Source organism: Maylandia zebra, linkage group LG19 (assembly GCF_041146795.1).
Source record: "Maylandia zebra isolate NMK-2024a linkage group LG19, Mzebra_GT3a, whole genome shotgun sequence".
In the NCBI taxonomy this organism is placed as follows: Eukaryota; Metazoa; Chordata; class Actinopteri; order Cichliformes; family Cichlidae; genus Maylandia; species Maylandia zebra.
Window position 1 is genome coordinate 9379029 of NC_135185.1, and position 14019 is coordinate 9393047.

The 14019-nt window shown below is 50.8% G+C and overlaps 1 protein-coding gene across 4 annotated transcripts in view; it reads left to right on the forward strand.

Moving 5' to 3' along the window:
* ccdc88c (coiled-coil domain containing 88C) overlaps positions 1-14019 on the forward strand; it is a 50376-nt gene that overhangs the window by 13919 nt on the left and 22438 nt on the right. For 3 of the 4 annotated variants that reach the window (XM_023153613.3, XM_024806210.2, XM_024806212.2), the window contains 17 exons: positions 420-489; positions 2741-2799; positions 4025-4108; positions 4727-4870; positions 5255-5481; positions 6004-6085; positions 7016-7174; positions 8185-8331; positions 8830-8974; positions 9058-9239; positions 9810-9947; positions 10026-10310; positions 10383-11180; positions 13054-13181; positions 13255-13396; positions 13470-13607; positions 13789-13950. In XM_023153613.3, coding sequence (XP_023009381.3) covers positions 420-489; positions 2741-2799; positions 4025-4108; positions 4727-4870; positions 5255-5481; positions 6004-6085; positions 7016-7174; positions 8185-8331; positions 8830-8974; positions 9058-9239; positions 9810-9947; positions 10026-10310; positions 10383-11180; positions 13054-13181; positions 13255-13396; positions 13470-13607; positions 13789-13950 — 3090 coding nt within the window. The remainder of the gene's footprint in view (positions 1-419; positions 490-2740; positions 2800-4024; positions 4109-4726; positions 4871-5254; positions 5482-6003; positions 6086-7015; positions 7175-8184; positions 8332-8829; positions 8975-9057; positions 9240-9809; positions 9948-10025; positions 10311-10382; positions 11181-13053; positions 13182-13254; positions 13397-13469; positions 13608-13788; positions 13951-14019) is intronic. The other variant, XM_024806211.2, reaches the window with a different exon arrangement.

Below are 14019 nucleotides of genomic sequence, written 5' to 3' on the forward strand. Positions count from 1 at the left end.
CCTCGTGGGCTTTTTATTTCCTGACACACACTTTGTCAGCAGCAGGGTGTTTCCTGTTGGCTGACTACACACACACACACACACACACACACACACACACACACACACACACACACACACACACAGGTGTGTGTTTCTTCTGATTTCATGAAGCACAAACCGAGTGACTGAAGCTTGTACCTGTGAATGAAGCTGGTCCTCTTAGGCACACTGGATCACACATTAGCCTCTGCAGGACTCACTGGCATGTTAATATTTATAAAACGCAGAAATATTAACACCTTTATTTTGGCGGTGGGAACATGTGAAAGGTCTGAACGTGGATCATTGAACGCCTCATTGCTAAGCATGCTTTGTTTCCTGATGTGATGTCATCATCGTCACTGTAATGACACTTTTCCTTCTTCGCTCGGTCACAGGACACGCTGCAGCAGCTGATCGTCATGCCGCTGCCCAACATCCTCTGCATCGCCAAGGACCCGATATCAGGTAACGCTTACGTCGACACACCTCCACAGGTGAATGTACCTCCACACTAGAGCTGGGCGATAGAACGATAACGATATGTATCGCGATATAACTTTTTCTCGATAGAAAAATTAAACTATCGCGATAGACCTCGCCACACACAAAAAAAAACCCAGCCAATCCAATTACGTAGTGCAGAGCTGAACCAATCACAGCTGCAGCGTCACGTCACGTGACTTATTACGTACAGCACAAGTGCCAAGCCGCACATGTGTATTTGTTTGGGAAGCAGCCAGCCACCGTGCCGCCCGGGTAATGGAGGAAATGAGTGTGGCGGCTAGAAAAATCAACCGAGCGTGACCGAAGAGAAAACAGATGATGGTTCCAATGCCGGAGAGATTGTCGAACGGAAGAGCCATAGAAGTTCCGTAGTGTGAAGGTATTTCGGCTATTTCAAGTCTGACAAAAAACAGAGTAGCTTGCACTGTAAATTGTGCCGAAAGCAAGTCTGGAAATACAATAAACTGGTGCATGCGCTACGTCCACACGTACCCGGGTATTTTTGAAAACGCAGATTTTTCTATGCGTTTGCACCTTTCGTCCACACGTAAACGGCGTTTTTGGTCACTGAAAACGAAGATTTTTGAAAACTCCGTTTTTGCATTTACGTGTGGACTAGAAAAACTGAGAAAACGCAGCGTCAAAGGTGTGCGCATTTTTTGACGTCACACTGTGCGCCATGTTATTGTTTCGGTGAAATGAATTTCTACAATACTGTTACTGTTAATTCTACTCTCTGCAGTGTTTAAATGCTTACATATACACACAGTTACTGTCCGTCCACACATACGACTCGGTTCTGCTTCTATGCCCCAGCTTTGTTTACTTTTTCCCACCGAGGCTTCTAGACTTCTGATTGGCCAACGTTTCTGCACGGTTAGGAATCTAGCTCCACCTGCTGCTTTGGCATGTTCATAGCAGCGTTTTCCTTCATTTCTGCCTTTATGTGTGGACGGGATTATTTTTTAAAACGAAAACGGAAAATCTCCGTTTTCAAAAATACCCGTGTACGTGTGGACGTAGCCTCAGTCTCTGACTGGAAGCGCTAATTCGGCTTTTGTCAGACTAAAGTAACTGTTAAAACTGTTTGAAAAGCTCAGCTATACAACAAGGAGAGATTGAGAATTTCCTTCTAGTTCTCAGTTTATTTGATATTGACAAAAGTTAGTCAGTTTTGTCTGTTCTTCTGTAAAACAAACCAAGATTTATTTTTATAATTAATCATTTCTAAGTGGAATTGACAATTTAGTCTGTTTTGTTTGTTCTATTTTGAAACTTAAACGCTTTAGCGGCTGCCTTTTGTGTAGTTTGCAATATTTGCCTTTATTTATCTGAAAAAGTCTCATGTTCCTTAAGTACATCTACCCTGTTGAACTTATTATGGGAAATAAATATTTAAATCAAAACAAGCTGCTGATTATTTCACATTTTACTTGTGAGCAACGGCACATTTAAATCTTACAAATATAGTTATTTGGCTTATATCGTGATATATATCGTTATCGCCTGAAATGAAAAAAACATATCGTGATATGAAAAAATCTTATATCGCCCAGCTCTACTCCACACGCTGATCAAAGCGCCCGACCAGCGCAGTGAAGATAAACTGCAGTCAGTCCAGTTAGGATCAGAAAACACATGAGTCCATCTCATCTGCGCAGGTGCAGCAGGCGGTGCTCATCCCTTCAAACTTTGTCCCAGCTGTTAGAACGAGACCGCCCGCTGCTCCGGGGCGGCTCGTCCATACGCGCCACCCGTACAGTGTCCTCGCAGTGAGGAGAGCTGAGACGCTCGAACGCACTGAGCGTCTGTGCACAGAGATCAGCTGATCACACACCTGAGGCCAGGCTGTGCTGACAGGTGCAGACGGTTTCATTAGACACACTCATCAAGTCCAGGGGTCCCAAATTCTGGAGGTTTCCTGGGAAAACGTGTGTGTGTGTGTGTGTGTGTGTGTGTGACAGAGTTGTGTAGCTTTCGTGCTTTAAGCCTCGTCTTTACAGACTTTATCAGCCCTTCGCTTTGCTGAAGATGCAGGATTTAAACCTGTGTGTGTGATTGAAAAGTGGTTTGTATTTATTTCTCAGATGTTCTCAGAGGTCGGACGGCGTGACTGCCGCACCTCGGCTGCTGCTGTGGCGTGACATCATGGCGCCGTGTATCGAGCCGTGGCATGACTGTAACCACGAGTTTCTCTGTTTTGTTCCCTCAGCAAAGAGCATGGAGGAACTGAAGAGGCTTTTGTTGCTGATTCTGGGCTGTGCTGTGCAGGTAACACACACACACACACACACACACACACACACACACACACACACACACACACACACACTGCCTCTCCCAGGAATCGTGTTTGTGTGTGTGTCGTTTTGCATGTCTGAGCACAGCCGTCGCTTCGTGTTCCTGCTGACGAGGGCTGGACTGAATGTGGGCGGGGCTTCTCGCTCTTTTAAACACCAGTCAATTGTTTTTCTGTTAACCCCGTGGATCCTGATCACAGTCAGGTTATTTAGCGTGTTGCTGGAAGCCGCTCCTCCCTGGAAGTGATTTATCCAGATGTATCGAGCTGAGTTTACCTGTGCTGACAGGTGGGCTCGGTCTGTTCAGCTCTCCCATCCCTCTGAATGCAGCGACCTCGTCTTCTTCTCACCTCTCTTTGTTTGTTTCTCCCAGCTTCCTAATTTCCCTCCCCCTTTGTCTCCCTCCCTCTCCCCCTTTGTCTCCCTCCCTCTCCCCCTTTGTCTCCCTCCCTCCCTGCACTTGCTCGACTGGTTCCCGGGAAGAGGAAGGCCATGAGGGGAACAGGGAGGGAGGATAAACCACAGGGAAATGATGTTGTTGTTGCATTAAATAGCTGTGACCCCGCCCTCAGACACACACCTGACAACTAACGGTAGAAGCACATCAGTGAGGATGACGCTGCCCTCAGCCCTCTACCTGCTAACGTTCACCTGCACACCTGCCTCCTCCCACCTGAACCTTTATGCTTTGATTTCTCTGAGCTTTGCTGCTGTACGTCTGACATCATCAGCCCGGACGTGTCGAGCACGCTGGATTTTAAAAACTGCAGTTAGTCTGCGATGTGTGGGCCAGACAGACGTGAGTTTAGAGCAGAATCCAAAGATTCATTTTTGTGCTTTGAATGTAAGAAAGCAGACGTGTGCTCATGCAGTTACATCATCAGTGTTTATTGGGTCGTGGATATAAACTGCACAGCCCCTCACCTCCGAGTCCACCTGTTACTGACGTATTTACCATCTCGACTTTTATGTGACGTCGTTTTTTTATTTACTCTTTGTGCTGTTAATGTGTAACACACACTTTCATTTTTAACTTAAGTTTTCTGACGTCTGTCATCTTGTTTTTAAAGATGCTGAATAACTAAATAACTAATAACCCACCAAACAAACAAGAGAAGCAACAGCTGCTATTTGATTTTAATCCTTCATTTCCTGTGTGTGTCTGTGTGTGTCTGTCTGTGTGTGTGTCTCCTCAGTGTGAGCGTAAGGAGGAGATGATCGAGAAGATCAAGCTGCTGGACATCCAGACTCAGGCTGCCATCGTGTCTCACATCCAGGAGGTGACTGAAACCTGCTGAGAGCAGCTTCACTGCTGATCACTGATCACATGGTGCTGCTGCAGCGTCTCCACCCGGGAAAGTTTGTCCCAGGTGGAGCCGCTGCAGCAGCAGCACCCTCACGTTAGTGTGTACCTGCTGCCTGTTTTCATCTGGAGGTGCTGACCCACGTCAGCCTCACAGCGTTCAGGTTAACCTGCAGACTGTCCTCTGGCGCCTCCAGGAGGACGCCACCTGCATTGAGCAGAGACGTGGCCTTCTGCTGGCGTCTGTGTCGACTGTGACGCTAAAACGTCTTTGAACTTGAGTCTTTAGAAATCATTTTGTATCAATAGCAGAGGCTGAAGGGGAGGGACCCCTCAGAAACCAGCACGGGACGATCACCGTCGCTGTTTATTAGCCAACTAAACCGCTCAACCACCTGAGGAGAGGCCACACCCCTCCTCTGGTTTAGGCTTATCAGCACCAGGCTTGAACCAGAGAGCAGGTGTAACACTCACTGTGACATCATCATGAGCAGGAAACTGTTTAGAAACTTTAAAATCTAAATTTCAGCTGCATTGTGTGTGTGTGTGTGTGTGTGTGTGTGTGTGTGTGTGTGTGTGTGTGTGTGTGTGTCAGGTGACTCATAACCAGCTGAATGTTCTGGACCTGTCCTGGCTGGAGGAAGGAGCAGAGATCATCCACGAGGAGCTCGAGCCTCTGTCCCGCAACATGGCGGCGTCCCTGCGGCAGCTCATCGACCAGCGAGACAAAGCCAGCGAGGTATGCTCGCAGACGCAGCTTTATACACATGTCGTCAGCGTGACGCAGACGCCGTGATGTCTGTGAACAAGGCGCTGAGTCTGAAGGTCGTGTTTAACTGAAGGAGAGATGATAAAACTGTAACGTCTCAGAATAACGTGATTGGTCGCCTTCAATGATCCATGTGACGTTCTGTGATGTGTTGTTGACGGGAGGTCACAGTAGCTCATATTCAGTGTGTGGTCAGAACGTTTGTCTGGTTAAGCTTTAAAGGACTGCAGGTCACGTGTGAAGCTTTGATTGGACCGATCGCATCGATCTCACGTCCGTTGTTGTTGTTGACACGAGATTCAACATATTTCACCTGAAGTGTTCACGTTTCCCACTCTGACACCTGCCTTACAGGTGATTGTGGACCTGACCCAGGAGAGGGACTACCTGTCCAGTCAGCAGCCCCAGGACGGGTGCAGGGTCCTGGGCACGATCGGCCCAGAGCACGGGCGGAGCTCCGTGGGGGCGGGAGTGAATAATGGCGGCTCGGCCGGGGCGGCGCTTTCCAAGGAAGAGAAGCAACATCTGTCCGTGGAGCTCGCCGACACCAAAGCCAAGCTCCGCAGATACAGACAGGAGCTGTGAGTCTCCGCCTTCAAACACGCCCGTCCAATAAAGTCTGACGAGCCCGAGCTGTAATGTTTACCTCAAACTAACGCTAACGAGGCTCCAGCACATCTCACAGGCCGTGTGTACACGACCACGCCGCTGTAATCACAGGGCGGAGACACGTGACTGGAGGTTAACAGCAGGCACGCCTGCGTTACTCACTGACCCAGGCAGCTCTCTGCTGAACACACTCACACGTTTTTGTTTTTGTTTTTTACATGAAGGTCAGAGCGCCGATGGTGTTTCCATAACGACGCTGACAGGACGTGTGTTTAACTGGTGACCGACAGGAAACAGTTTAGAGACAAACGGAGCCACGAAATCTAACACACGACCTCGACCACGTTAACCACTGAAATAGCAGGGTGCTCTCAGAGCGAGCGTGCTGCTGGCGTCAGATAACTAACTGTGTGTGTGTGTGTGTGTGTGTGTGTGTGTGTGTGTGTGTGTGTGCGTGCGTGCGTGCGTGCGTGTGTGTGTGTGTCTGTGTGCAGGGAGGAGAAGACGGAGCAGCTGATGGATTCGAGGCATGAAGCTGAGCGTTTGGATCAGGAGCTGCAGAGACTAAAACAGGAGGTGAGAAACAGGACGAGTCACACATCACTGACGCGCTGAGCCACAGTAGGCGGTCATGTGTCCGTGAGGAGCGTTTCTGTGGAAGCTCGTTTTCCTGCGTCCCGGTGTGAGTCGTGCTCAGCTTTTGGGAGAATCCTCGTCTGCAGGGGATGCTTCCTAAAAGGAAGCAAAAACAGAGCCTGTAATTATTTAAAGATGGTCCACAGAGAGCATCCAATGTTCAACCTGAGCATTTCTTATCTGCTCACTTTGGATCTGCCATGAAGTTGTTCCAGGAGCAACAGAAAGATGGAGAAGTCGGAGCTGTTGAAACATCTGACGGCTGATGAGGCGAAGGTGTTCGGGGCGGAGCTCTGTGGCGGCCTGTGAGGGCGGACGGTGACTGAATACAGGCTGGAAACATCTGGAGCAGCTGGAACCGCTCCTCAGCAGGAACGACGCTGCATCAGGTTGAAGATGAGCCCATATTCTACATAAAAGGATCGATCAGTTTGACCTTTGACCTGCTCTCTGTGGGCTGTGATTGGAGGACGGCTCTGTCCAGCTGAACATGGTTTGCACGATGGATTATTTCTAACACGGTCCTCTCACAGAGCTGGGATTAGACTCACATGTAATCTGATGGAGGGTCATCCCCCTCTGCAGTGGTCTCAGTCACTTTGTCCCAGTTTGATGAACTGGTTTTGAGCACGCAGCAGAGATTAATAAGTGTACAACAGGATGACGTGTAATCCTGCACGGCTTCAGCATTTAAATTACCAACAGATTACAGAGCATCAGGAGATCAGAGCGTTTGTATAGAAGAAGTTTAAGCAGGCTGCTGCTCTGGGTTCGTACAGAGTGGTTGGATGGTGGCGGCGCTTTTATCGTGAGGTTTGGATTAATAACAGGAAGGAAGTGACGATAACGTGTTCCTGTTTTATTTTTCAGAACCAGTCTCTGTCCGTCGAGGCGCGCTCCGCCCGGGTGTACCGGGACGAGGTGGACTCCATGCGGGAACGAGCCGCTCGCGTCGACCGCCTGGAGACCGAACTGAGCAGATGCAAAGAGAAGCTCAACGACGTTCACTTCTACAAAACCCGAGTGGAGGTAAAACCAGAGCGTCTCACCACAGAGCAGCCTCCACATTAAAGCCACCGACAAACACCACCACCACCTCCGCACGCCGCCTGAAACAGGAAGCTGTGGGTCCTCTGGCGTCCGCTTCAGGCTGGCTCCAAAAGGGAGTCAAATACAGGGCTAGTCTAAGGAGCTTGGAAAGAAAAGCGTCTGGACTTCAAGTTGCTTGAAGATGTTTCACCTCTGATCCGAGAAGCTTCTTCAGTTCTAAGGTCAAATGCTGGAGAGTCCCAGACCCACACCCGCTTTCACACCTTGGCTCATGTGATTAGAGGATCATCAGGGGTCCTTTGTCCCTCTGTGGGGGGAAACTCCCACTGGGTTTAAATCTGGGACTCTCCACCATTTGACCTTAGAACTGAAGAAGCTTCTTGGATGAGAGGTGAAACGTCTTCAAGCAACTTGAAGTCCAGACGCTTTTCTTTCCAAGCTCCTTAGACTACGATGACCTGGATGACTGAGAACCTTCACAGACAAATACCTGGCTATTCCCATCTTCTGCATACAGTCTGTGTAAGGAGCGACAATTGAACGCTGTAAACAGATGAGCATAAGAACAACAGTGTGTGCAGACCGGGTGGTGCTCCGGGTGGTGTTCAGCTGGGACACCTGGGTCCTGCTTTCATGTTTGATCCCCTCCCTAACCACAGACCTGCACACGCCTCCGTGGCGGCGCCCTCTGTCAGGCGGTTAATGCCTGACTGAGAGTGATGTACACAGACCTCACCGCACAGCTTCCAGGACACCTGCAGAGGTGTGTGGCATCCACACCACCTCCACTCGGGGGAGGGGCCTGGTGATGTCAGGTGGTTTTAATGTCGTTGCTGACAGAAAAAAAAGACAAAGGGGTGAACGATTATTTTCATGGTTTTAATATTTTCATGTTTCTGTTTATGTCCTCACACCGAACACATTTCTGCACTTAATCTGACCGTGTGTGTGTGTGTGCGTGCGTGTGTGTGCTTGCGTGCGCGCTCCAGGAGCTCCGCGAAGACAACCTGACCCTGCTGGAGACGAAGGTTTTGTTGGAGGAGCAGCTGTCGGCCTCACGGGGGCGCTGTGACAAACTGCACACGCTGGAGAAAGACAACCTGCTACTGCGGGCGAAGATCCACGACCTGGAGATGGTACGACCCAGACCCACGCCGTCACATGGTTCACACAGTGACCGCGCCAGATGTTTCCAGATGTTCTTGACACAAAGCTTTCTCTCTGTGACGAGATGGTGGCTGGGTGGTGTGTGACGTATATTAACACACGTAGGATGAGAGCACCTCCCCTTACTGTCAGGGTCAGCCTCTGAAGTTCTCATCATCATCGTTTACGATCACGCCCCCTTTACCTGTAAAAAATCCCCACTTCCTGTGACAAACGGTCACATGGCATCAGCGTGCTCAGGTGATAAACAAACTATAATAAAATGCAGTGTAACAGCACACACGTCTGTGATGGGCTGGCCACCTGCCCAGTCTATACACCGCCCCTCCCCCTGTGACCTCTGGGATAGGCTCCGCCCCCTGGGACCCTGAAAAGCATAAACAATTAATAGAGTGGGCAGAAACCAGAAGAACGCTGGTCTCTGTAAAAATCATCATCCACCTGTCTGTCCCTCCACCTGTCTGCAGGAGCGGGACAGCGAGCGGCGACGGCTGGAGGAGCTGGTGGAGGAGAACATGCTGCTGGAGATCGGACAGAAGCAGAGCATGAACGAGTCGGCTCACCTGGGCTGGGAGCTGGAGCAGCTCACCAAGAACCACGACAATACCGAGAGTGAGCCTCCACCTGTCTGTCCTCAGCCTGTCTGTCCTCCACCCGTCTGTACACTGGTAACCGGCTCTCTTCTCTCCGCCCAGCCCGTAAGTCTCTGGTCGACGAGCTGAACGAGTGCGTCTCCAGCCGCATGCTGAAGCTGGAGAAGGAGAACCGGGAGCTGCAGGCGTCCATAGAGAGGCTGAAGGAGGAGAACCACCTCCTGCAGGAGAAGCAGCTCCACACGCAGGAGCTGGACCGGGAGAACCAGAGTCTCAGCAACAAGGTGGGACTCACAGTCACTCCTGCTGTTCACCGGCTCGAGGCGCTGCTGTGGGGATTCTGTTTTTTAATTAAAGTTTAATAAACTTTGATTTCTGCCATCTGAGCGGTGATTTGATTTTACAGTAACAGTGATGCATCGCGTCTCAGTCCTGCAGGCGTGCAGCGTTTAGTCTAGATGCTGATATGAGACACATACATGTAACTTTTACTGATTGATAACACAGCTGATCAATAAAGAAACATGGATGTCATCGGTTAAGGTTTACAGTAAAACTCATACACACAAGCCGGTGTCTCCACCTGACTCCAGGTGCACCAGTCGTGCACGCAAACATGAACATCACTCAGTAAACCTTCATTCGTCCAGTATTTGTGTTTCCGTCTGTGCTGCAGGGGAACTTTCAGAGAGTAAACATGACGACGTGAAACCCTGATAACAAACTCGTCTCGTCTTTTAACGGCACAGTTTTAACTGTTTTTGTCCAGTTTTAACGTCCTGCAGCATCATTCAAGCTCAGTGAGCTTTGAAACACTCCCCTGTCTCTAAAAGCAACACCTGTGTTTGTTTCAGCTGGAGCGTCTGCAGGGTTTACTGGACCAGGAGAAAATAACCAATCAGGACATGGAGGCTCTGGGGGAGGAGCTACTGAAGGAGAAACAGAGTCTGGAGCGCGACATGCACGCTCTGAAGGCGGAGAAGGACCGACAGGTGTGTGGCACGCTCAGGTAACATCTCCTTCACTGTCAGTCGCAGAGGAGACCGGCTGACTTCTGTTTGTCCAATCAGATCTCAGAGCTGGAGAGCGAGAAGCAGCACCTGTCGGAGGCAGTGGCGTCCCTTCAGGAGCGCGCTCAGTCTAACAGCGTGGCGAGGGTCCGCGAGGTGGAATCAGAGAACCGCCTGCTGCACCAGAGCATCACCGACACCAGCTCCCGATTGGCCAGCCTGGAAACACAGCTCAAAGTATCCAATGAGGAGGCAGAGAGGCTGAGGGAGCGGGCGGGGCGGTGTGAGGAGGCGGAGCGAGAGGTGGCGCGGCTGGAGAGGAGCCGGGAGGCGCTCAGCAGAGAGGTACGTAAACGCTTCCTCCTCTCTGACGAGTCTCACTGCAGCATAAGTGTAACGTGCCCGTGTCGCCTCCAGGTGGCGTCTCTGCGGGCGTGCAGCGAGCGCTCCGAGGCTCTGGAGAAACAGGTGACCTCCTTGGAGCAGGAGGTGCACAGGCTGAAGCGGGAGGCAGAGGAGAGCCAGCGGGAGCTGCAGCGGCTGACGAAGCAGGAGGCTGAAAACGGACTGCTGTCCAAGGAGAACCTGGAGCTCCGCTGCTCCCTGGAGAGCCTGCGCTCCTCATCCACCCGCCTCACCACTGTGCAAGAGGAGCTCCAGGAGGCGCAGAGGGAGATGCAGGAGCTGCAGAGGAGGCTGGATCAAGCTGGGGAGGAGGCGCAGGGAGAGAGGAAGAGAGTGGAGAGGCTGGAGGTGAACCTGACAGCTCTGAACCAGGAGAAGCATCACATAGAGGAGGAGATGGAGAAGAGCAAAGAGGACAGGGTGGAGGAAGAGAGGAGGCGGCAGGAGGCAGAAAGCAGAGAGGAGGACCTGAAGAGGGAGGTGGAGGAGCTGAAGGAGGAGCGGAGGAGGCGAGTGGAAGGAGACGAGGAGAGGAAGAAGCTCCAGCTGGACCTGGAGCAGTCGGAGAAGGGCCGGAAGCAGCTGGAGAAGGAGAGCTGGAGGATGAGGACGCTCCTGGAGGGGAAGGAGACGGAGCTGGAGGAGAAAACCAGGAGGCTCACCGAGGTCACGAAGGAGGGAGGAGCTCTCAAAAAGGAGGTGGAGCGAATGAAGGAGGCGGCGGTGAAAGCAAAGGAGGTGGAGCGAGAGAACAAGGAGCTTCAGAAACAAGCGACGATCGACAAGAGGACGCTGGCCACGCTCAGAGAGGTGAGAGAAGGGGCAGGGGGAGGAGCTTCGTTTAAGCAGGTGTCCGTGGCGCCGCTGGGCGGGTTATTTAGATTCTAGTTCAGAGTTTGGATCTGAGCAGGTGAGCTGTAGAAGCGTCACTCGTGGGTCTGTGTCAGTCTCCTCGTTGCTGCTGATGCCTGTGAGACCGCGAGGCTGCCATCAGAGCGCACACGCTCCGAGTAACGACTTTTAAATCCCAGGAGAATTGCAGCTGCATAAGCTGTCGCAGGAATGTTTTTGCATGTGAGACCGGAGGAGCCGCACTTCCATAACATGCATTCAGCTCGTCCTTTGCAGAAGGCACGTAAAAAACGTCATAATCCAGAAACACGCTTTGCAGATCCGATCAGCTGTTCATTGCACTTCCTACTATGGCATGTCAGGAAGTGACATCATTTTTTTCTTGTGGGAAACGTAGTTTTTCCTACAGGGCCTTTCAGAGGAGCGTGTTTGCCTTGAACTTAAACTGCACTGTTTAAGTTTGAGTTTCTCCTGAAGTTTATAAAAGTGAGTGTAGCTCAAAAATGAAACTACAGAGACACTCAGTCAGTTTGCTGTGGTTGGAAATATGTGTAATAAACAAGAAGGCAGGGTATATAGTTACTACGGACTTAATGCATACATGTTATTAAAACTTGTATTGATGTGTAGCAGCTTGAAAGATGGAACGACAGCAGGTAAAAATATGAAGGTGAGCTCTGGTGGACTTGGTTCTGTGGTGGGCTTTAAAGGGTTAATCAGTTTCTTTGCTCTCAGAACTGCAAAAAAAGCAGTAAAATGAAAACAATGTATCAAAATCTGAATCTCAATCAAAGACGAGGCGCTAGGTCAGCTTTAACCGACATATACACCAGAAGGCCAGCAGGGGGTGCTGCACTGCTAGGTACTGAACACTGGGGTGTTCTTTACAGCATCAGCGTGGAAGGTTCCTGTGAGCGCCACATCGAGTCCTGAACAACCAATCAGCAAGTCTGAAAACGCGCATGTGGTTAAAACAGACTGTAACTTGTGTCAGCTGTTCATTCTCGGCTCTTTGGAAACCTGCAGAGTGGGGCGGGGCAGTGTGGCCAAACGATGTAACTCACCATGTAACTGATGCGAGACTAAATACTTTACAACTCAACTTTATTAGTGCAAAAAAATCATCAGTTTATTTCCACTTGAACAAGCAGCTGTGTTTTATCTGCATTAAAGCTACAAACATGTGACAGAGCAAATGCACCTGTGTGAAACCTCCTCCACACTCTGAGTGGGCATCATATCCTAAACGATGCGTCTCTGCGTTAGTTCGTTCCCCCCAGCGTTGGCTAAGGCCTGCAGCTATTTAAAGCCGACTGTTTGTTGGGTCAGCTTCTCTGGTCTCACCACCGCGCTTGTTGAAGCCTCTTCGTTGACAGCTGTGTTGTACTCGAAGCGCTTCTGCTTCAGATGATGAAATAGGTTTGTGGTGTTTCCTCCCTTCACCACGACAGCCCGCTGGCATGTTCTACAAAACATTGTGCTTTGGTGGCTTTCTGACGAAAACCAAACCAGTTCCACATCACTGCGGTTGCTCCACTTTTACAAACCTATTTTTGTTCGTCTGTTTGCCTTCTTGTTCTCCACCGCCGTGCTTTTTTACGCCATGTTTGTATAAAAACAAAGGCACCGCACATGCGTGTTTTACCCATGTTCTATCGCGATGTTTCATTTTCTTATCGTTGCCTAACATTACACCGGTGTTACCGTGAAAGGTATAATATGTCCCAGCTGTACTGCAGACGCTCAGGCAGACGCTCGGCGACGTCGGCCGCTCTGAGCCTGACGCCGAGCGCCCGTGACCTTCAGCGGTGTTTGTGTTGCGGTTTTGCAGGAGCTGGTGTCGGAGAAGCTGAGCGTCCAGCAGCAGAAGGTCGAGCTGGAGCGACTGAACGAAGAGCTGGAGAAGATCGGACTGAACCGGGAGAAGCTGCTGCAGCAGGAGCACACGCTGGAGGACAGGTACGACCCCGCGACCTTACCTGTGCACTTTAAAGCGGATCTCTGACGACTCACGGATGTGTTTGAATGTCAGCAGGTACAGGCTGCTGGAGTCTCGGCTGGAGGAAACCGTCCAGCAGACCATGAAGGTCAAGGAGGAGAAAATCTCCAGCCTGGAAAAGAAGCTGGAAGAAAGCGGCGCCCTCAACAAGACGCTTCACGCGGAGCTGGAAGCTGTGAGGAAACGCGCCTTCGCCTCTGTAACGTTGAAGCTGTGCGACAGTCTGACATTTTTCTTTCCCGCTGCAGGCTCGTCAGACGGCGTCCGCCTCCCATCAGCAGCACGAGGAAGTAAACCACAACTCCCAGCAGCACCCGGCGGCTGACCGCAGCGCCACGGCCGAACTGCTGCGAATCAAAGATCACCTGATCGACGTGGAGAAGAACGTGAGCCGCTGTTTCTGATCATCATCATTAATAATGATGTTATCACTGTTAATGATTATAGCAGCACAGGAACGTTTCCTGTTCAGCACCTCAGAAATGTTCTCACACGTGAAAAACGCTTTGTGCTAATTTGATGGATGAGTTTGTGTGACTGCTGTGAAACTGTGTTTGTTTGGTCCAGAACGCCTCCCTGCAGACGGAGAGCAGTCTGCTGAAGGAGCAGCTGAAGCAGCTGGAGAACCAGAACACTTCCCTCAACAACCAGATGGCGGCGCTGCAGCGGCACACCACCACGCTGCAGGAGCAGAACTCGGCGTTGCACACACAGACGGCGAAGCTGCAGGCACGCTCACGCACGCTCACACACGTGTAACTTTGACCCAGTTTACACTCAGGCCATCGCACTCACGCT